The sequence below is a fragment of the Perognathus longimembris genome, chromosome 16, assembly GCF_023159225.1.
Source record: "Perognathus longimembris pacificus isolate PPM17 chromosome 16, ASM2315922v1, whole genome shotgun sequence".
Classification (NCBI taxonomy): domain Eukaryota; kingdom Metazoa; phylum Chordata; class Mammalia; order Rodentia; family Heteromyidae; genus Perognathus; species Perognathus longimembris.
Window position 1 is genome coordinate 8303019 of NC_063176.1, and position 24671 is coordinate 8327689.

Here is a 24671-nt window from a genome sequence, read left to right on the forward strand (position 1 = left end):
ACAATCATTATTTTCAAGGGTCTTCAAACATCATTTTAGTTTTTTAGAAAATATTCAAAAGATAATATTAGTAGAGAGTTATAACAATTATAAGAAGAAATTTGAAGAATTAGCCAATTTGCAAATGTATCATATACATGTATGTGTAACTCTCTTCCATTCCTTTATACTTATTCCATCTCTCAATCTTTCAATATGCCTACCATTTTCTCACTCTTCTATTCCTTCTCTTTATTAGTCTGTTACTCTGTTTCTTTTCCTTTCTTTCCCATCCCCTTGTTTTCTGATTTCCCCAAGTTTCTCTCTCCTGATCCCTTCTGTTATTCTTTATCCTTCATCCTCTCCTTATTCTTTACCCTTTTCCAACCACTCCAATGAATTATTTATTATTGGGTACTGAAATTAATGACTTAAGTCTTCACATCCATTGCTGATTCATTCATAATTTTAAAATATATATAACATATATATACATATATATCCACCCAACCACATAATTTGAAAATCAATTATAAATTTTCATTCCAATATTCCACATATGCAATGAAACACTAAGCTTTTCCTACATTATGCTTCATGGATATTCTTTAATCTACCCCCTCCACTATAGCATTAACAACACTCGAACACTCTGGTATTTTATGACACATTCTTATTTTGTCAGTCTCCCAAAGTTTGCTTTTGTTATTACCTTTCATAAGTATGTATTATTTTTCTGTAACAATTATTATTAATTCAGCATCCTCAAACTTGCAAATATTTACACCTTTTTCTTTTTTTTAAATTTAAGAACTTTATTAACAGGTGCTTTCAGTTTGTTGACTTTTTGAAAAAAATCAAGTTGTAAAGTTTTATTACAAAGTAAAAATGAAGTTCTTAAAAAATCTCAATTTGACCAGATATGAAACAATTTAAGAGACTTTAAAGGTGTATTGAGGAAAACCAGGCTTTAACACACACACACACACACACACACACACACACACACACACACACACACACACACACACTTGCCATTAAGAAAAAGAGACTTCTTTAGATAAGAATAATAAAAACCCCATGTTGCATAGAAGATGCAGATAGTTCTAGTTATCTGGTCAATGGGCAAAAAACAAACCTCAAGATCTTCAGCGCCAATCTTTTGTTCATTTCTTACTGCTGGAATTTCATACTCATGTCTTCTTGTTGGATGACTAAACCGGATGATGGTAAAGATAGTAAGCTGGCATTCACCCTGCCCCGCCCTGCCCAGCCTGTGGAGCAGACGAATTCTCTGCTGCTTTGGTCTCTTTGCCATCTTGTGGTTGAGGGTTCTCTGGGCATCTGCGTCCATAACTGAAGTTGCAGCGGTCCCGACGTTGAGGTGGCTGCTGACCTTGGGTGTCCGCTCCTTGATTTTCCTTATCTTCTTCATCACCATCCTCTCTAGGCTCTTGACCTCTGCGGAATCGTGGTGTATACCCCTGATAGATATTCCGTCTCACTGGTCTACCTTGTTCTCCAGCACCCTGGTTGTCAGCACCCTCTGTCTCTTCTCTCTGCACTGGTGGGTTGGAAGACAGCTCCGAGGGCCTACCTTGTTGGGCCTGGCCTTCAGGAGCACTCTCTCTCTCTGTTCCCTCATTCTCACTGCTTCCTGTTATAACTTCAATTAGTTTAAGATGTCAAGAGATGTGACAGTGATGGAACTGAGTTCAGTTTCCAAATGAAAGCCCAAAACATACTTAATACTACCAGGTTTAAAGCTAATTTTGGGTTGGGAGGATTTTCAAAATATTGTATCAATTTGATCTAGTTGGGCAGTACTTAGAAGAAATAGTACATGAATATCCTAAGCCAGTAATTTTTGGTATATCAAATTACAACTCAAAGAAACAGATAGATATGTGACAGAGCAAGTTACGGTCAGCATTCAGATAAAATAGTTGAGAAAGTACTTAGTGCCTCAATACACAATCCTATGCACTCTAATTAAATTGAAAACATTTCACAAAGGAAGTACACAGTGACCTTTCAGCTACAACATCAATTCATTGAAATATTGTTCTTTTAAGGGAAAATTCCAGTTACCTTTATAGACGATGGCCTTTGTGAATTTCAAAGCTCCTTTTTCTATACTCTTTACTACCTTACATTGTATATAGAAAAACAAAATATGTGGACATTCTTGTTTAAATAAACCAATTATTTTGTAGCAATATAAAAATAAAAGATTCTGAAGAGTATGTTTATCCAGTATTTCTTAATATCAGAAAATCATGAACTGTTATGAGGTGCTTTTATTATATGGGTATTTTATCTTTCAATGTTTGATCTTTTATCCTTAAAATGCACAACCTAAGTTTACCTTAACAGAGGCACATTGTTTTTGAAATCACTTTATGTGTATCAAAAGTATAAAATGAACTTCTTGTAGTCAAGCCTTGGAACACTGCTTTTCATGCAAGAATCTAAACTTCCTATTAACAGTTTGATCACTTGTAACAAATTAATGGAGCTCTTCATTGTTCACTTTCCTAACTTAAAAGATTAGGGTAATAAAAACACCTATCTTGTAGAGAGTGGTGTTGAAGCCAATTGGTTGTTAAGTATGAGTATGTAGAAGATACCTGGGAAGAAATTACAGACCCAATAAACATGATAACAATTAAAATTACCACTACGCTGTATTGGTGGGTCAGGGATTTATGGATTACGTAGTGTGCTCCTGATAACAATGCATGTGTGTATGTGTGTGTGTATGTGTGTGTTTATGTATGTGTATATGTGTGTGTATGGATGTATGTATGGATGGATTCCACATGCTTTCAGACAATAACAAGCCCCACAGAAAAGTTTTTCACACTCATTATGAAAATATATGAAGGGAAAGAAAAGAAGGATAAGAGAAAAGAAGAAAAGGAAGGAAAGAAGAAAGGTACAAAGGAAGGAAAGAAGAAAGGAAGGAAGAAAGGATTGGAGGAAACATATCAAGAGATGGGAGAGAGGAGAGATGGAGGAAGGCAAGCAAGTAAACAAACAAAACAAAAACAATCCAAGATCATATAACAATTGCTTTCCTGGTTGAATGTAGAGCAAAGAAGGTCCTTTAAAACAGTGATGCCATAAATAAAAAACAAATAATTTACTCACATATATATATATGTAAAGAGAGAAAGAGAGAAGAATTAAGAACAAGGACACAAAGAAAACTGTGTATAGTGTTTATAGCATAAGAGTTATTGTGCAGAATAAACCAGAAACTGGAAATATCAAAAATGTCTAAAAAGCATAAATGACTAAACTAAAATAGAATGTGTTTATTTAATAGACTTGTTCTCAGTTACAAATGAAATAAAACTGTACTAAACATGTATTTATTGTTTAACATCCAGTATGTTTATTTGTAGATTTATAGTCACATAATACGTACCACAAATTAAGGAAATCTTGCAAACTGTGAGTCTCTGGGTCTCTCTTACTTCATTGGATATAATCTTCCCCAAACTTTCCGTTTCCTCATGGTACAGTAGGATTCTTTATGATGGGTGGATAGCATTCCACTGCACACAGGTATGTAAATCGATATAATACATTTTCTGGATACATTCCTCCACTAAAAGCATCTGTGTTGATTACATATCTTATGTCTGGTAAATAAGGCGGCAATGACCATAGTTGTGTTGGTCGCTTTAGTGGGGTGCTGTTTGTGTTTTACTGGATAAATGTCCAGGGGTGGAATTGCTGGTTAATAGGGTAGCTGTACATTTAATCTTTCCAGGAACCAAGTGGAGATCCCCTTCCTCAAAGCTGAACTTAGACAGGATCTGTCGCCTGGGCCCAGGAGGAATGGCAAGCAGCACCAGAAAGCTGGGAGTTTGCCCTCCCCACCCCCCACCCCGGACAAGACTCCATCAACTTCAATTTTCCTTATTATTTTAAAATTATTGTGTTGCGGGAGGGAAGGGGGCATGAGGGACAAGGTAACAAACACTACAAGAAATGTATCCAATGCCTAACGTATGAAATTGTAACCTCTCTGTACATCAGTTTGATAATAAAAATTTGAAAAAAAAATAAAATAAAATTATTGTGTTGCTTTTCTCCGTTGCTTGATAATATGTCCTTGAAAGCAGATAGAGTTTGGCTTTTTTATAACAATGCCCCTAAGACGTAGAATACAACTAAACATGCTGAAGACAATACATTTTTGGTGAGTGGCACTTAATCCACTGGGAATACTCAATACTAGACTAGTTGTGGAATAGATATTCTCTTCTTTTGGTAGTATATTTTCCTTTTTAACTATAATTGATGGATATTGAATAACCAATATTCATAAAGTCTAGTGATACAAGCAGGTCTCCAAGTCGAATGGTTATATGGATTTTTAAACACATGGCATCATTTGACATTCTTGCATATTTTGTAGGTATTCACATTAAAAAAACCAAAAACCAAAAAACAATTATGGTAGTCAGCCCAGATTTCAATGTAGGAAATTTTTCATTCTCCAAGACAAAGTATTAGATCAAATGCCCAAGTGTTTATACTCAGGAAGAATGTGCTATTTTATATGGGGGAAAATAAGTGATCACTGTCTTCAGATACTTAAATGGTCTCTGGTTTTAAACTGAAACAGTGATCAGGGTTTTCATCTAGGCAATGCAAAAGTGAATATTTTCAGGCTTAAAGTAAGACACTTTCCAGTTGATAACTAACTGGAATATTTTACAAAGGCATATATTATCTAGATTACAGTTAGTATTATGACAGTTTGAATCAATTTTAAGTCATTTCTTAATAATAAAAATCTTCACTTTTGTTTTCTTGTCAATTTCTGGAAATCTTTTGACTTACTGATTCTTCTTTTAGAATCTAAGTGCAATTTGTTAATGATGTTAAGAAAAAGAATGTCAGAGTATAAAAAAAACCATTGCATAAAATGTGAGTTAAAAATACAAATTATCTTTTGATTTTCACATTAGCTAGGTAGTTATAATTTTTGGATATGGTAGTAAATGACTTTAGTGTTCCCAGATAATAAAGAGAAAGAAGAAAGCATGCTTACTGCTAGCTCACTTCAGTTCTGGCTTTAGAGATTTATATGTCTTTGTACAAATAAGATCTGGCTGCTATTTCATCATATAAACAGATAATCATAGCAACTCTTCTTAGTGATTTTATAAAATCGTATTTCTTTCTAAAGCGTTTGTACAGATGTCTATAGACCTTTCTACAGAATGGCTAAATTAATAAATATGAACTAATAAATTAATTCAGATATTATTATTATGTCTGCAAAGGTAATGACAATATTTTAATTATCTTCATATTATTCACATTAGTGACTACTAGTAAGTGATATTTTATTGGGATTTGCAGACATGTGTCAACTTTGTAGATTATTTTATACTACAATTGTAGCCACATACATATTTTCATATTACTCTTCAAACTCTTCAAACATGGAACCACATATACATACAAACCAATAATTGCTAAAACCTGTAGTTTCTGATGTCCACTATCTTTCACTATATGTAAGTATATTGGGGTAGAAAAATATGACCATACGATATGTCACATATGTATATAGTTATATTTATATATGTACATATATACATAACTCAATTACTTAAATTGCCAATTTTTATAAATTGTAAAGACTTTTTTAATGAGTAATCTTAATGGAAAGAAATCGTATGAAAGATATATGAAATCTTATGAAAGATAAATGGAAAGAAATCTTATGAAAGATAAATGTGTATCAATTAAGGCATTTAATGAAAAACAATATAAGCGATGCCAGAGCCTACTGGAACTTGGAAAATTCAGCGATCACTTACATTTCAGTGTTCCATTTATATCAACACTGAGAGGAGAAACAGTGGGGTATTTTACCCCTTTTAAAATACACATTAATGAGAGCCATTCCCTTCAGACCCTTTATTTACCTAATGTGTTGGAGAAGAAAGGAATGGCCACAAACCCAGTTAAGTTAGCCATTGGAAAATTAGTTCCACACCTCTCTTTATAATCCCCATAAGATTTGTTATAAACTTGGTTTAGATGCCCAAAAGCTTAAATAAATTTGTGTTAGCGTTAGGATGTCTTCATTTGTCAAATTAATGGACCACCAACTCTGTAATCAGGAGATGGCCTGAGGAAATAGGACCCAAAGAAACTAGTTTCCTTAGTGGTAAAGGAGAGAAACCTGGAAATAAGAACACATTTCTGACTTTGGAAACTCACCAGAGTAATGGTGCCTGTGAAGTTAGTAATCAGGTGGCTTTTCTACATGGTAGGAAATCACCATGGAAGAAATAAAATCCAGGATGGGTTCATTTGACCTGGATCATATCTGATACCTAATTTTATAGGAACTACTTACTCTGCTTCCGGTGTCCTTGGATAACTGCTACATTTTCCCAAAGCAATACTAATCTAAATCTCTTTAGAAACTTACATAGTTATATTACAGGAAGAACTAAACAATCAAATACAGTCAGGGAATTTGAAAATGTGTTCTAGGAATGGTGACAATATGAATTCAGTTCATATTCTGTGGTGCTCTGTTAAGCCGACTAGATCTTCCTAGTTTAAACAGAGTAGCACAGAAAATTTGGGTGCCTGGTCATTCATGTAGGATGCTAACATATTCAGGATCCAGACCTGGACTTGTTTAACCATGAACATAATGTTAAACTCTTAAATATATCATATTAGCAATCAGAGTTGGTTGGTTGAGTTCATTGCCTCAATTCTATAATCTTAGCTACTGTAATGGTGAAGATTTAAGGACTGCGATTCAAGAGTAGCCTAGACAAAAGTTAGTTAGACTCATCACCTCACCAACGAAAGCTGAGCACAGTGTTATATTCTGGTAATCCCAGCTATTTAGGAAGCATACGTAGACTCTTAGACGTCTGAGACTGGCCTGGACAGGAAGAGAGAGACTGATACTCTTAAAAATAATGTAAAGCCAAAAGAACTAGACACATTGCTTAAGTGACAGTCTGCCTTACTAGTGAAAGATGGTTAATTTAAACCCCAAGGTTGGGTAATTTGTTGCATATGTTAGAGTGAATAAAATTTGTATTCATCATAAAAACATTGAGGATAACACTTGGGCTGTTTGCTTTTTGGCATTATCAGAGTTTTAATTAACTCAAGGGATCTGTGAATCTGGGGCCTTGTGCTTGCTTAGGTAGCTTGCTTAGATGGTGCTTTACACTTAAATCACACCTCTGGTACAGTTCTTTGGTGGTTATTTTGCATACATTGTCTCAGAGATTTCTGCATGGGTTGGTCTTGAACTGGTGTTTCTAGAAATTGGATTCCAGAATAGTTACATAATATTGAGAATACTGTAGGAAAAATATTTTTCCATGCTTTAGTGTAGCATTTCTTATTTTCCTTAGATATTTTTAGAGTTACTTTTATTTGCTTTATATATTTTATTTTTATTATGTATTATTTATATGCTTTTATATTTTTACTATACATTATTTTATCTTATATTATCTATATGGCCTAAATGTACATATATCCAATTTTACTTAAAAAATATTAGCACATCTCCTACTTTTTACTGGTACTATTATTTCTGTAAGTTCATATCAAGTTCTGCATGTAGATGCTCTTTTCCTTTTTCCTCTTATATTCTTTTTTTTCTTATATTCTTTTATTTTATGATGTTACTTTAGTTACACAGAGGAGGATTTCATTATTAAATTACCACTCATGTCTATAATATGTTTGAATCAATTTTATCCCTTATAATACTCTTTCTTACTCACTTTCCAAAATAATTTCAAAATATTTCCTGTTCATTTTATATGGTTGCAAGCATTCTATTGTGACTATATTCATACTTTCTCATTATGTCTCTAAAAATTAATCACACTATTATTTTTCCTCTTCATAGAGGTGATTATCTTAATTTTGTACTACAGATGAGTGCTTAGCCCTAATATTTTCTTAAATATCATCTGTGTTTTAAATCAATCTTCCTTCCATTAAGACATAGCTTAGTAAACTTACATTATTTCTTTCTATATTGATGATATTGATTATTCCACCAAATTTAGAGGCTCACATTTGTAGTCATTGTTGAGAGTATTAGCCTATTGTATTTTGTCATATCTCAGTGTGCCTTGCTAGGCTTAATTTTGAAAATTGAAGTTAAGCATGAAAATATTATTGCTCCTTTAGCTATTGCAAAGGAGAATCGCCTTTGATTGAGGTCTGTAGCCTTAACTGAATTTTCTATTGTTATGTAATGTTTTACATCACAACCTGCAATAGTCTGAGGACAGATATAACAATGAGTCATTGTCCTACCAAACACACATCACCATTTAGTAAAACAATACATTGCAATTAGTTGGGAGCAGGTGGCTCACATTTGTAATCTTAGCTAATCAGGAGGCTGAAATCTGAAAATTTCAGCTCAAAGCCAGCTCAGGCAGAAAAGTCTTTGACTCTTATCCCTAATTGAACACCATAAAGCCAGATGTGGAAGTACTGTGGCTCAAATGTGCTAGCTTTGAGCAAAAATGTTCAGGCCCTGAGTTCAAGCTCTAGGACCAGCACAAAAGGAAGGAAAGGCAGAAGCAAAAAAAAAAGAGAGGAAGGAAGAAGGAATGAAGAAATATGGAAAGAGGGATGGAAGGAAGGAAGGAAGGAAAGAAGGAAGGAAGGAAGGAAGGAAGGAAGGAAGGAAGGAAGGAAGGAAGGAAGGAAGGAAGGAAAGAAGGAAGGAAGGAAGGAAGGAAGGAAGGAAGGAAGGTAAGAGGGGGAGGGAGGGGGAAGAGAGGGAGGGAGGGGAAGCAAGCAAGAAAAAGAGAGACAAAGGGATAGACAGAGAGAGGGATAGAGATGGATGGTGATAGAGACGGAAGGAAGGAAGAAAGGAAGGAAGGAAGGAAGGAAGGAAGGAAGGAAGGAAGGAAGGAAGGAAGGAGTGGGAGGGAGGGAGGGAAATTCTATATTTACCTATACAATATTTCCTCTAGAAGTGATTGTATTTGAATATAAGTAAAGAAATTTGTATTATATGGAACAATTATCTGGATCTCAAAGCTGTGACATTATTATTGCTATATTATTAGCAATGTTTTATTTTTCCAATTACCCCTAAATAGTCATATAAAGATGTTTCAATTCAACATGTAAATACATTGTAGAGAGTGAACTTTATGATGTATTTTAAAAAATGAATAAATCCTAATACATATTGACTCTTTGATGAATATACACTTTCTCCTTCAAACCTAACTATGAATTTTTAGATTTTATTATTTCTAGCCTCTGTTTGTCTCAGTATATTCACAAAATTTCCTAGGAGGGAATGTAAGCATGTACTTCTACTTAAACACAATCCTCAGATCTCAGCTTCCTGAGTAGCTAGAATTCTGGGCATGAGCCACTGGTCCCTAACCCTAAATCTTACATTACTCAAACTGAATGCTGAGTGAACACTCTCAGGAAAAAAAAATGTCAAAAATAAGGAAGATGCATTATAAATAAATATTGGTCATTCTAACTTGGGTGAAGCCAAATCTCATTGTTTACATTTGCATTTCCTTTATGTTCAGAGATGATGAACATTTCATGATATGTCTATTGGCAATTTTACTTCTTCTGAGAAGTCTACATATCATTAGCTAATTTATCAATTCTTTGTTATCTCTCTCAAGGTTTATTTTTGGGGAGGCTAGTATTTTTAGCTTTAAGTATATTTTAGTCATTACCTGACTGATGCAATTGTAACCCCTTTTTACATCACCTTTACAATAAAATTAAAAAAAAATTAAAAACCAGAATAGATACAAGCATGGAGATAATTCTGTACGTATACGTGAATACAGAAAGTCTTATATATTTCTTAAGACTAAATTTTTCCCGAAGTATAGATATTTTTTTTTTTTGGACAGTCCTTGGACTCAGGGCCTGAGCACTGTCCCTGGCTTCTTCCCGCTCAAGGCTAGCACTCTGCCACTTGAGCCACAGTGCTACTTCTGGCCGTTTTCTGTATATGTGGTGCTGGGGAATCAAACCTAGGGCCTCGTGTATCCGAGGCAGGCACTCTTGCCACTAGGCTATATCCCCAGCCCCCGAAGTATAGATATTAAAGAAATCATTTCATCATAATATTGGGATTACACCTAGTAATGTTTTGAAGATAAATGCAAACATATTTCTTAATATTTCCTTGAAAGCATTTATGTATCTTAAAATAATTCCTGTGTTTGAATCACAATGCCAGTTGTGCCATTTGTATCCAATGCCATGAAATGGCATCCAACGGATGCCTTAAGGCACGCCCCCAGGGATGCTCCCAGAAATGCCCTAAGGCATGCCTCCAGCAGTCCTCCATGGCCATAGGCAGTCCTCCAGGTATGCCCCCAGGCATTTTTTTCAGTAAAGTTATATAGTTGGGTTTTGGTTTTTTTTTGCCAGTCCTGGGGCTTGCACTCAGGGCCTGAGCACTGTCCCTGGCTTCTTTTTGTTCAAGGCTAGAATTTTGCCACTTGAGCCACAGCTCCACTTCTGTCCATTTTCTATATATGTGGTACTGGGGAATTGAACCCAGGGCTTCATGTATACAAAGCAAGCATTCTTGCCACTAGGCCACATTCCCAGCCCCTGCCAGCTTTGTATATTCTTAATCTCTTTCATAATTCCTCTTGTGACGAATAAAATGACTAAGTTGATTTTTAATAAGATGAGACATTTGCTATCCACTATTCTTGATTCCAAACTTAATTTTTTTATTATTATTTAATCGTACGGTCAAGGTGATATACAGAGTGGTTACAGTTACATATGGAAGGTATTAGTATATTTCTTGTCAAAATTGTTACTCGTTTGCTCATTTTTCTCTGACCTTCCTTTTCCCCCAATATACCCCCCCACACACAGTTGTGTAGTTCATTTTCAACATACTGTCTTTTGAGTATTGCTGGTGCAATGGTTTGCCCTTTATCTAAACTAAGTTTTATTTCTTCAGAGAAAATCTTCTTAACAGATTATACTATCCAAAAACAATGATAATGTCTTTCATTCCATCCAATACTTTCATTCTATTGTGTATTTAGAATGCAATGTAGATTTCCAATGGAAAATTCTAGGGCAGCACATTGAAATTTGTTATGTGTCATAATATTTAAAGCCATTGTCTCTTTATCCATGTTGCTTTAAAATAAAGTATCAGCTGACTCAACTGAGCAGTCTTAAAAGGAAAATACCCTAGCCAACGATATACCAATAATGAGTGTAAATAACTAAATTTAATAATGTTTTTTAATATAAGATTTGAAGAAAAATGATATATATGGAGATATGCACATATACACACATTAGAAATGGAGATCACAAGAGAGATATAAATATTGAAAAATTTGTTTTATTCACTTACTTGTTTATTTATTTACTTTTGTGGCAGTAGTAGGACTTGAACAGAAGGTTTGAGTGTTGTCCCTTAGCATTTTTCACTCAAGCTTTGCATTCTACCACTTTAGCCACCTCTCCACTTACTGTTTTTTAATGGTAAATTGGAGTAAATTCTCATGGATATTTCTCTCTGTGCTGGTGTTGTACCCTATTCATCAGATTTTAACTTCTTGAATAACTAGGATTAGAGGCATGTGTTACTGCTGCCCAGCTTTTGGGTATATTTTGAAGAAAATAAAATTACTGTCTATAAAGCTCTTTGAAGATAGAAGAATTGTGCTGTATTTCTATGCATTCTGAAAAAGAATAAATATTGTTATTTCTGGTAAGGGAAAAAAAGTTTCTTAAGTGTTATAAAAGAAACCAGAATGGATGAAGTCATTTCTAGTGAACTTTCTTCTAATATGCATGATGGATAGCTACTAACTCAATTTGATTTTCTTTAAGTGTTCACTCTTAAGGCATGCTCATCTTACATGATACTTTTTGGTCTAGCTAAAAGTATTTCTGTTCATTACAGAAATAATGATGAGAAGATTCTTAATTACCAATTATTGTGTCTAGCTAAATTGATGTATTTAATGGGAATATTAGCAATGTAATAGCAACGTTATCCATTGTTACATTTTTACTGAGGATTTGCTTATCACACTGAATCCCTTGTAGCTTTCAGGCTATAAACCTATTCATCCAATTCCGCCTAACTTTATCAGATTCCTTGTTGTATATGATGTACTTAATAAGCAACAGAGTCATTATTTGCTTGATCAAACTTGTAACTGTCCACTTAATACAGATAGATCCTGCCCATTCTTACAGCTTCACTCCCTTTCCTAGCCCATCTCAGTGTGCTTTGATATTACTGACTTCCAGACTTTAGTGTGAGTCTGTCTGCAGCGTCTGCACTCATCTTTTGCTGATGATCTTGCCTCTCATTTTGTAGCTGCAGTTGACCACACACCTTCCTATTTACCTGCCTTAGTGATCTGATTAAGATGTCTGTCAACTGTGCCTAGCTTGGTATAGTCTTAAAACAGGAATTAGTGAGTGATGTAAAAATTGTGGAAACCAAGTGAAAGGTGCAGGGAAACCCCATTCTTTGAATCCCTAGAAACAGTAGGCTTAGACAAGGTAGTCGGCCTTGGGAAGGGTAAACCTAAGCCAAATAACAGCTCAAAGCATCTTGACCTAGAGCTGCTTGACCTTGGCAAAAGAAAGGAATGAGGAAGACCCCTCAGTTTAGGGGAAGTTCTAGAAAGAGAAAGATTTACGGCTAATTAAGACCAGTCACACCCAGAACCAAGAATTGTATTGCTTTGATTGCTTTGTTTACTGGAATTGTCATCACTAACAGCAATTCTGCTTCTGTATGTTTGTTTGCTTGCTTTGCCTAACATGTGTGGTAAATGTGATTCTTACCCCATGCTCATCTGCATGTGGTAAATGTGATGTCTGCCTTTAGAAGCCAAGCCTATTGGGTCCTAGGGCTGTTTGTCACCATCATGGTAGTGGCAAGCAGACACTGTGCACAGCTAAATAAAGACTCCTAGCCCAACTGACTGACTGATGGTGACTACTTTTGTAGGTTCAAGGCCTACCTGGGTATCAGAAATATGTCAATAAGTAGACATTAGTAGATATTATCAAGTGTATTACATGAACAAAACCAACCAGTAAGTGTTTGTTAGCCTTTGGAGGATAATAACAATAAAGACATCTAAGCATAACAGTGGTGTCACAGAAAAAATAGTACATAAACTTTCATTTCAAATAAATGCTTTCATATAATTGGATATTGTTTTATTAACAGATAAATTCTCTTCATATTAGTGATAACTATGCAGTGATCTATCTGATTAAGTCTTTTTATATATAGAATATTTTAATTTGAAAAACACAGAGTTCTTTATTTAATTTAAACACAATATCCTGTGGAGACACTTGAAAACAATTAATTATGCATATATTACTATTTATTCAAATGAGCAATGTTTATTGGTAGTAAAATGCTTCCTAATAAATAAAAACATTAAAGTGTTAACTCTAATAACTGAAATTCTGTGCTAGAATGAAAAAGAAGTGAGCATGATTTACAAACACATAATATATCAGAGATCAATTAAATATTTTGTCTTGTATCTTGAAAAAGAAAAAAACAATAGTGAATTAATGAAGCATTTTTTACTATGTTTATAGGTGTTCAATCTTGGCAAATAGGAAATTAAAAGAGTTAATGTAAAGTATTTTACGGTCTATGGTAATTGGTAAGATTTTGTATTATAAGCAATAACTTGACTACTATAATTTCTTTGGTATTTAAGAATAGAAAATGGCCTGCCCTTTATTTATAAAAGTTCTTGGTATAAATTACACTATTTAGTAAATCTTTTTGCAATAGATGGTTAAGGCACATACCTAAATATCTTTTACTGTTATAGGTTAGTTACTTGTGACAACTTAAAAACATGTTTTAAATAATTTCAGTGTTGTTAAGATCCCTGGTTCTGATTGATTTTCTTTCTCCTGGATGTATTTTCTTCTCTTTGATGAAGCTTTAGTACCTAGAACTAGTTTTGTCAGCCTAATGAGAACCATTTCAGAGTTTTCCATATTCTACATAAAATAGTTCAGTAAGTCAGTGAAAAAATATAATTTAATACTATAAGAGAAATTCACGGTGCTGGGAATATTGCCTAGTGGCAAGAGTGCTTGCCTCATATACGTGAAGCCCTGGGTTCGATTTCTCAGCACCACATATACAGAAAACGGCCAGAAGTGGCGCTGTGGCTCAAGTGGCAGAGTGCTAGCCTTGAGCAAAAGCCAGGAACAGTGCTCAGGCCCTGAGTCCAAGGTCCAGGACTGGCAAGAAAAAAACAGAAAAAATCACAGTTGCCATTGTTATTGGAATACAGTAATTCCAATAACAATAAGTAAACATACTGTGTTTTCTTGACATTCTGTCTGCAATACTGATCACTGCAAGGAAACTTTTCTAAACCAATAGGTGAGAGGAATAGTTTAATTTGAAGCTTGACAATGTAGTAATCCTTTTTTTACACTAGTTTTCCCTGTAGTCCCTATTAAAAAGTAGATGGCTATTTTGTTTTCAGAGACAATACTGATATAGTATTTCCACTTACCATATGCACTCTAACAAAACCGTACATTTCAGGAAGCCTTCACAGTAATGACATTGATGTGTAGTTTAAGAAAATTAACTATAAAATACTCATCTATTTTAATCTACTTCAATATCTGAGTGAAGTTTTGTATCAAAAGAAAAGATTGTAAATCCTGACAAAAAACTTAACTAGTATACAACCAAAACAAGACAATATAACCTATATTTTTTGTTAAATTTTATAAACAATTCTTATACATGTTAATGAAAATAGACAATTTTAATATTTGAATATTAAAATACCTTATATTTATTTAATAGTATTTTAGAATATATTGTATTGTTTCAGGTATCATTTAATATGCTGTAATATACATATATTTTACATTGTATCATTCTAATATATATGTATTATTACATTATGATATGTCATACTTATGTATAATATAATTAAATGTAATCACATATCCTCCATTTTCAGACAATTTTACAAATTGAACTTTTCAATTTTTTTTTCTTGTTTTGTTTTGTTTTGGCCAGTCCTGGGCCTTGGACTCAGGGCCTGAACACCATCCCTGGCTTCTTCCCGCTCAAGGCTGCTATAGCACTCTACCACCTGAGCCACAGCGCCCCTTCTGGCCGTTTTCCATATATGTGGTGCTTGGGTATCGAACCGAGAGCTTCATGTATAGGAGGCAAGCACTCTTGCCACTAGGCCATATTCCCAGCCCAGAACTTTTCAATTTTTTTTTTATCAAATTTACTGTAGTATAATAAAACAAACATGAAATAAATTTTGATCCTCCCCTAATAAAAAAATATTGAAAAGATTGTGCCACCAGATTTTGAAATTTGTGATAGATTTTATATTCTTGCTGTGGATATATGAAAATATTGAGCACAAAAACAACAATGTAGTTTAGTTCCTTTTCCAAGGAATATAGCACTTGAAATTGTGATCAAAATTTCATGCATTGATTGTCTCAAAATGTACATTTAGGAAATGTACCACACTTCTCAAATAAAACTGGAACCATAGATAATAGATAAAAGGTCTCAAAAGTTATTTCACTCAAAAATTGCTAATTTGGATTTTAGAATCTTTGGTTTAATCATCCCATACTTGGCATGTTTCAGGAAGAATAACTGACTCTTCCCAAATGTTATAGTAGAATGCGGCTTGTCACAGAAAATAATATGTACATTTAGTGTCTTATTAATGTCCTCAAAATTTACTTTTCTTAGAAAATATCCAGAAAAATACCTTGTAGTAGTTTTCAATATGTATATTGTTTTAAATATATACAACAGCTTATTATGCTTGATTTGTTTTCTTTTAGCTTTTTATGTGATGTATTTGGATATTTTAACACAACTTCATATCAGACAAGTAATTGATATCTCTTTGTTCATAAGCAATGGGATTTTTAAAGGACCTGTTGGAAAAGGTTTTTCCTTGACTTTTTTTTTTCCTTTTTGCCAGGGCCTGAGCACTGTCCCTGGCTTCTTTCCTTGACTTGGATTCTAACTTTCACTTACACATAATAATGTCCTTAATGTATTTTACTGTATATATTCCTAGAGCTAAAAATTATGGAATTAGGTATTGGAAAATGTACTTCTTAAAGATAATAAATAGTAATATTTTGATAAAAATTGTTTTTGAGAAATTATTGAATATTAGTTTTTTAAAAATTTAATTTTATTGTCAAAGTGATGTACAGAGGGGTTACAGTTATGTAAGTAAGATAGTGAGTACATACGTTGTCAAACTTGTTACCCCTCCCTTATTTTTTCTCCCACTTTCTCTCCTCCTCAACCTACCACCCCAAATTGGGCAGTTCATTTCCAACATCTTGTCTTGTGAGTATTGTTGTTGTCTTGGTTCATCCTTTGTCCTTTGTCTCAACATTGTGTTGCTTCTTTTCCCTTCCCTAATTCAGACAAATGTATACTTAGTTTGAACTCATCATCCAGTGTATTTCATTTTATTAGGGAGTTGATCCCATTACAATAGTTAATAGGGAAAGCAATGTAATCATGCAATCATGCAATCATGTTGATTTCCTAATGTTTGACTCATTCCTAAACATCATTTTATTATATAATCATGTACAGATATTTATTATTTCCCACATTTTCTTGGTGGTGTTTAAAGTACTCCTCTGTGCAGAATTTCTTGAATAATCTTTTGGCATGTTCGCCTACCAATAACAAATTCTCTGAATTTTTGCTTATCATGAAAGTTTTTCTTTGACCCTCAATTATGACAAATAGCCTTCTTGATGATAGGCATCTAGGAGTGGTCATTTTTTTTCAGGCTTTGAATATTCCAGGTCTTTCTTGTTTTTGGAGTTTCTTCTAGGAAATCTGCTGTTATTCTGATGGGTTTGCCTTTATATATAATGACATGAGTTTGTCTTATGCCAGCTCTAAAGTTCGTGTCTATTATTCTATGATACATGCTGACTTGAAAGAACGTTTTTCTTATGAGGTGCTAGCCCATAAGGCTGGAGGAATCACTGTCTGCTTACAGCTGTCAGGCAATTTGGGATTGTCCATCAGCTGCACCTGCCGGTTTCCAATCCAGGCTTTTAGGCCACGTGCTGTTGAAGCCTTACCCTTCTTTCCCCTGACCCAGTGAAGCAGAGCTAGAGCTCCACTATTTTGCCTCATTTACTGTTGTTTTCCCTTGCTTCTCTTCTTCTGGGGTTCCCATTCCTTTATTCTCTCCATTACCATGACTCCTCCTTCAGAGACAAAAGGGGAGAGCTCTTATTCCACTGCCTTGCATCATGTGTCTCTAGTTCTGATTGCTTAAATTCATGAATATAAGATATCAACTCTAGCAAAGAATTTTGTGTGCTGAATGTATTCATGGTTCATACCAAACTGTAATTTATATTAGCACAATATGATATTTTAACAAATATCTATAAAGCAAAAGCATGCAAAAAATGTTGTAGAACAAATATTTTGATGATATGGTTCAGGGAACTTCCAGGGAAGATGTGTTTATTCTTCTCTATTTTCAGACAGGAAAACTTCACAAAACAATATAAATCCTCTGAATTTGTTTCCAGAAGAATTCTTGTCCCAAATGAATATTATCTGAGCTGGCTTCTAGAAGAATTTTTTTTTTCAAATCTTGATTCTAGTATAGCAGAATAAATACCCAATTTTTCTACTCCTGTTCACTTTTAATCTTCTTCTTTCAATTCTTCTAATAATCAAAATGGAATCCTGAGATATCTGTTTTAGTTGCTAGGTAGTTGCTACAACTTATATTGTGTGGCCAATATAAGACTCAAATTGAATTAAAAGAAGGCATATCTACTGAGTAAGATCTTCATGTTTTTATTTTCTTTTATTAATTTTTCCTCCCTTGAAATCAAATTTCACAGAATTTGACAAGAGGTAAAAGTACTGTACTGTCTTACTTTTGACCTTTTATTTATTAAAATCTCTGGGTATAGAGGAATTACTTTGCAAACATTTATTGTTGCTTTACCTGACTTGAAATGGGAGCTGTTGTCCCTTTGATAAATGAATCAGACAGTATTCTGGCTTCTCCAAACCTTCTGGAATTACTTTTATCCCTTACTGAAACACTGTCTTGCAATTTCTGCCAGTGAGTCCCTAGGGAAACTGCAACAAATATTCTTATGAATTCTATTTCTGCAGCAATAGGTCTATTTTTCTTCTGCTCTCTGTTACTAAGGCTACTTGTTGTCAAAGACTTACTGTACTCTGAAGACTAGATTATTTTGTATTTCATGCCTTAGAGTCATGCAGTACTGACCATAATTTAAAGCCAGTCCAAGAGATTACTTCTCTTATTATGGATAATGTTGATAGTGTTGCACACAGAGTAGTGTTAGCTACTTCTCCTGATCAGGGACTCTGTGATAACATTTCCTTGGCTATGTATGACTTTCCCAGTTACATGGATGTATTTCCTTGTAAGAATACTTGGTCTTGAACAGATTGCTTATATTTTATTGGTATCAAAATGAAAAGACTCAAACTTTAAATCATATTCTTTAAATCAATTCTTCTTTTTTTTTTTTTTTGCCAGTCCTGGGGCTTGGACTCAGGGCCTGAGCACTGTCCCTGGCTTCTTTTTGCTCAAGGCTAGCACTCTGCCACTTGAGCCACAGCGCCACTTCTGGCCATTTTCTGTATATGTGGTGCTGGGGAATCGAACCCAGGGCCTCATGTATATGAGGCAGGCACTCTTGCCACTAGGCCATATCCCCAGCCCTTTAAATCAATTCTTGAAGCCATATTTGAAGGAAAGGTGAACGCCATCGATGACATGTGACTCTGAAGCTGAGTCATGATTTGTCCTGTGAAGTGATGATAAACCAAGATAACATTGGAGAATTTAGTTGACTAGGTAACATTTTGGACTTTTTCTAACAAATCCACCAAGACAAGTCTACTGGTTGATTTGAAGAACACAAAAGTCTTTGTCCAAAATTTACCAGCTGCTTTGCACTAAATATTTTACGAGTTGTAAAATTTAACCATGTGATTCAACAAATATTTATTGAGACTGAAAATAATTAAGTAGCCTTTTGAGCCATAGAGATTAGGCAATGAATCTAAGCACAGAAATTCTCTTCTGTCATGGGAATTATGCTCTAATGAATTCAAAACACACCATTTCTAAACTGTATTATGAGCAATTTTATGCAATTAAAAAATCTTTTACACTGAAGATGTTACTATATGCTGGTTTGTAATCTTGAATAATGGCCAGAAGTTAAATGGCTGGATTATAGGAGTTTGGGTTAGATTTTTAAGAGCTTCCATGCTGCTTGCTTGAGTGGTTGAGCAAGTTTACCTTCCTAACAGTGCATTAGATTTCCCTTGTGGCTGCTGAAATAATGACATCATAACATGAATCAATGCCAAACAAACATAAGAGATTATTTGAAAAGTCCTCATAAAGTTACCACGAAATGTTTTGTTTTTATAAAATAGTAGAGAGACTACTTCTCAGAATCAGTTATGAATTTGAGTTATCTTAGGCAGCCACTAGTGGCTCACATGATGTCTGTAATCCTAGCTACTCAGGAGACACAGATCTGAAGATCAAGGTTCGAAGCTAGTCAGGGAAGGAAAGTCTGTGAGACTATCTCCAATAAAGTACTCCAAAAAAGCTGGAAGTAACTCACTGCCTCACGTGGTAAAGTGCTAGACTTGAGCAAAAAAATAACCAACCAAAAAACTGAGGTACAGTGCTGAGGCTCTTAATTCAAGCCTGAAGACTAGTGGGCGTGGGCGCGCTCTGACACACGTTATCTCAATTATTGCTATGTGTCAGTATCTCCATTAGGTATGAGCTGTGAAAGAGAATTAAACACATCCTTTCTCACCAGCTCACAAATCTAAATACCACACACCTCAGCACAATGAACAATGAAGGATTCCATTCTGAATGGTATGGAATGGAAAATATCAAGCGATTATATAATTATCCATCTAAATAGACCAGATCCTGCATGTTAGAGATCATTTAAATGTAAGGTGAATAGTATTATGATAGAAGTTACTTGTCACCAATGAATATCTGTCCAAGATATTTTCACTTGGGAAACTCAAAGGACAGCACAAGTCAGATGATACAATATGTAGGCTTATGAAGACTCCATTCCCTCCACCCCATAAGATGCTGGGTAAAGTAGGTATGGGAGATATTGATGAATACAGAGGTCAGCCTTAGTGCTAAAAGAGAAGTTCCGCCATCATTTCCTTTCTCCTCAAAGAAGACTATTCCATGTGGATGTCACAGAAACAAACTGCAAGGACCTCTGCCCCCAGTAGCATGATTGGGTGGTCACACATGGTTGGGTCTCTCTCACATTACTACATTGCAGAGGAATGAGCATGCATCTTATTTAAGCTCCTCCCGTGTTAAGTCTTCATTGTGGTAACATTTATAAAACTGTTAAAATTTAAGCTAATGGTGTTCGAATTAAAAAACAAACAGATAAAGCCCACTTGCTCATTATTCAATTATACTTAATTAATTAATTAAATAACTAATGAATGCATAAACTATTCTTGCCAGGCACTGGTGGTTCATGCATGTAAACCTAGCTACTCAGGAAGGTAAGATCTGAGGATCTTGGCTCCAAGCCAATTCATGAGACACATATCTCCAATTAACCACCCCAAAGCAAGAAGTATATATATGGCTTAAGTGGTAGGCACTAGCCCTAAACACAAAAGCTCAAGAGCAGCTCCCAGGCCCTGAGTCCAAACCCCAGGAGTAGAACAAAAACAAAATTAAAACAACACTACTCATATAGGAAGACAAACCTTAATCATGAGGTCAGAACATTATTGCAACTTGAGAGTGCTAGTTAAGGAATCTTCTCTATTTTGGTAATAATACGAAATCACCTTTCCAAGATAAGAAGGCTCAGCTTTCTAAGGTAGGCCTAGATTTATTCCACATACTTAAAATATAACTATAAATTATATTCAACAATGTCAAAAGTGTACACTCAATGGATTCAACTGCTTAGGTGTTTTTCTATATCAATCTTAATTTAGAACTACTTGCTACAGATATTTATCTTTAGTTGGACACATTAAGGTTGGATAAAAAATTTTGTTATTGTTTGATCAACGGAGGAGCCTTCGAGGTTATTTTCCCCTTTTCTTCCCCTTTCTTTTAAGTGTAATTCTGCTTTAGCAGAGTAGAAAGAATTTTCAAATTTTAAGAAGTATCTAAACTTTTTAAAAGTGATGCTATTATTCCAGTTTACTGGGCTTATGTCTTCTCCCCTGCGGTTGCTGTCAGTAAAAATCCTGAGTAATGTGCTGCATTGATCTCATTGATATCTTCAGTTTTCTTTTCCTAACCAATATCTCTCAATGGGTGCAAATGCATGCACACACATACACTCCCACACCGACCCCACACACAAACAGCACATTGAGATAAAGTATTCCCGTGTATCTACCGCTGTTTGTATACATGTATGTGTGATTTTATACTTGATTACAAAAATCCAGAAGCTGAGTCCACTGATTTGATCTTCTCCTCACTCTAGCACACTTCCTGCAGTATCTACTATTGAATTCCAAAACAAAAATTATATTTTAATTAAATTGTAACCATACTGGGAAGACTTTAGCAAAACAAGAATTTTGTATTAGTTTGACAGAATTTCAGTGTGGTAGTTAAGCAACTGAAACTTATTTCATGTATCAATTACTATCCTCTCTCTTGAAAGCTTCTTTCTGTGCACAGAAGTATATAATTATAGTGTCCTAGCATGGTCGTAGGCTAACACTTAGGAGGAGCTGCTCCTCTTTTAATTGTATTAACAAGAAAATTGTGGCTTGCAAATGTTGACTGTCCATGAACAAATGCAGACTTGGGAACATGGCAAGAATTGAAAGAAACCCTGATGCCTTTGAGAGCATATACCCTCCTCATGAACACATTAGAAAATTTTTGGAGAAACAAATTACTATGTCCTTAAAAGCAAAGGCTCAAAATCGAGAGACAAAGAACAACAACAACAACAAAAAAAAACATTCAAAAAGCAACACTTACAAAACCATTTGGTGTAAACCAACTGCAACTCTTGGGGGAGAGGGGGAAGGGACGGGGAGGGGTAGTAAATGAGGGAGGAGGTAAGAAGTAGAACAAGAAATGTACTCACTGCCTTCCCTATGAATCTGTAACCCCTCTGTATCACATTTTGACAATAAAGAAAAAAAAAAGAAAAGGATCTGAACAAGACTGCTTAAGCTTTAATCATTCCCATTCTTCTCAATAAGATGGGGACATAATTTCTTTTTCTCTCAGTTGCCTCCTCTTTAAAGGAATTTTATATTAGTTTCATACTTCTTGGTTATTCAAGGAGTGACATCTGATACACTTGTTTTATTTAGTCTGTCATTCGTATTTACAGTCCTTCATTGTTCATCCCACATTTAGTATTTGTTGTGTTTTGTTTTTGCCAGTCCTGGGGCTTGGACTTGGCCTGAGCACCATCCCTGGCCTCTTTTTGCACAAGGTAAGCACTCTACCACTTGAGCCACAGCATTATTTCTGGATTTTTCTATATATGTGGTGCTGAGGAATCGAACCCAGGGCTTCATGTATATGAAACAAGCACTCTCCCACTAAGCCATTTTCCTAGACCCCCCCCCTAATATTTACTAATGAAAAAATAATTTAACATGTTAATTTTGTATTTGGCATAATAAAGGAAACCACAAAATATGTATATATTTCAGTTCGAATTTAAACACTCATTTGTTTCAAGATCTTTCTTTCACTGCTAATTCTGAAACTTTTCTCTGCAGGCTATTTTCACTGAGAGTATCCTTTGACCTGAATTGAATAAACACCTTTTATTTAGTAGCAATTTAAACACAGTTGTCAAACATGCTAATAAAATTTCTCAGATAGGAAAAAATAGTATTTGTCTTTTAAGTATCTTATTTCTTTGATAAAAGCAACCTATCACTTACAAGATTTGTAATCTTTCATTTAGTTGTTTTAACTTTTTGTTTTAACTTTGGATATGTTCCTTATCATAGCTATGTGATGTTGCTACTAATAAAAGTTGAATGTTAATAGAATTGATAGTATGTACAATAACATCTTATGTTAACTTACAGAGAAGACTTTCTAATTTTTCAAAATTGATTCAGTTTCCTTCCTTCCTTCCTTCCTTCCTTCCTTCCTTCCTTCCTTCCTTCCTTCCTTCCTTCCTTCCTTCCTTCCTTCCTTCCTTCTTTCCTTCCTTCCTTCCTTCCCTCCTTTAATAAGGTTTAAGCTCAGGATCTATGCTCCCTCTAGTTGCCTGCTTGGCTGACCCTCTACCACATGAGCAACACCTCCAGTTCTTTTTGTTTGCTGGTCACTTTTGCAATGGTTTCTCCAGGACTTTTTTTCTGGAGTTGTGTAAGAACTGTGATCCACTAGATTTCACATCCTGACAAACTGTGATTACAGTCATGAACCACTGGAACCTGGCTCAGTAAATTTATTACTACCATTAGGCCTATGATGGCTGGAGGTATATAGATTGCTTGAAATAGAGTAAATGATATGTCTTTTTATTTTTAAAACATATATTAATGTACATAAATGTACAAATCAATTACAATGAATTTTAATGAAACAATTACTTAAAAACAAATTTTCCTTGAAGCTGACTGTAGTAGTTACACCTGAATTCCTAGTGGATGGTCAGGAGGATCATGATTCAAGGACAGAACAGACAAAAACTTCATGAAATTTTAGTCTCCTGCAGAGCTAACCTACAAGTCTGTAATTCCAGCTACAGCAAGAAATGCAAAATAGACAAATACTGGTACAGCCTTTGGTCATGGGCAAAAATAAAAAGCTTAACTTAAAATTAAGAACAAACTAAAAGCATGGCTTAAAGTCTGAAGTGCCCAAATCTGAATTATAACACTAGTTATGGAAAGAGACAGAGGGACAGAATGAGATAATAAGAGAGAGAGAGATAGAGAGACAGACACAGACACAGACACAGAGACAGAGACGAATATAGACTCAGAGACAGAAAGAAAAAGAGAAAGATAATATTTCCTTGTGGATCATTTTTTGTAGTATTTTTATTTTTTTATGATTATTAATAAATGTCTTACATATTAATTCAAGAGTAACATACTAGTCATAATTTTAGATTACTTTAAGGCATTCCATGAAACTCTCTAATTTTACTTGAATTATATTTGATTTAAATACAGATATGATTTAGAGATAGTTTCATAATGGAAGCAGTGGAATTTAATGAGTATATTACAACTGTAAGTCTCACATTGCTTGTAGAGCCAATGCTATGAATTAGCTCTCAGTTGGCCTTTCTCATTTATTAAATAATGATACAATTAGAAGTGACTTCTTAAAATTTTAATAAATGAGTAGCAGAATAAATGATTATACTGGAGAAATGGTATATTAAAATATATTTTGAAATAATTTTTCTCCATTTTTTCAAATTCATCTCCAGTTTTATTTTCAACAAAGGGCAAAAGCATTTTTGTATTTAAATTCATGAGGTCAGTCTGAAATATACAGCTATCTATTTTTACAATTCACCCT

At 34.4% G+C, this 24671-nt stretch overlaps 1 protein-coding gene across 1 annotated transcript; it reads right to left on the minus strand.

The window, feature by feature from the left end:
• Positions 1–1229: 1229 nt before the first annotated feature.
• Positions 1230–17236, minus strand: LOC125365028 (Y-box-binding protein 1-like). The gene is made up of 2 exons (XM_048364882.1): positions 17095–17236; positions 1230–1645 (listed from the first exon to the last, which is right to left on the minus strand). Exons 1-2 carry the CDS (start codon positions 17234–17236, stop codon positions 1230–1232), a joined length of 558 nt encoding a protein of 185 aa, XP_048220839.1.
• Between the last annotated feature and the right edge of the window lie 7435 nt (positions 17237–24671).

Bases quoted from the DNA above. Each gene is read 5' to 3' on its own strand.
- LOC125365028 (XM_048364882.1), bottom strand. From the start codon at position 17,236: ATGAGGCAAAATAGTGGAGCTCTAGCTCTGCTTCACTGGGTCAGGGGA. The intron at 1,646-17,094 runs GTAAGCAGACAG...AACTAATTGAAG, and splicing joins TCCCAAATTGCCTGACAGCT to TTATAACAGGAAGCAGTGAG.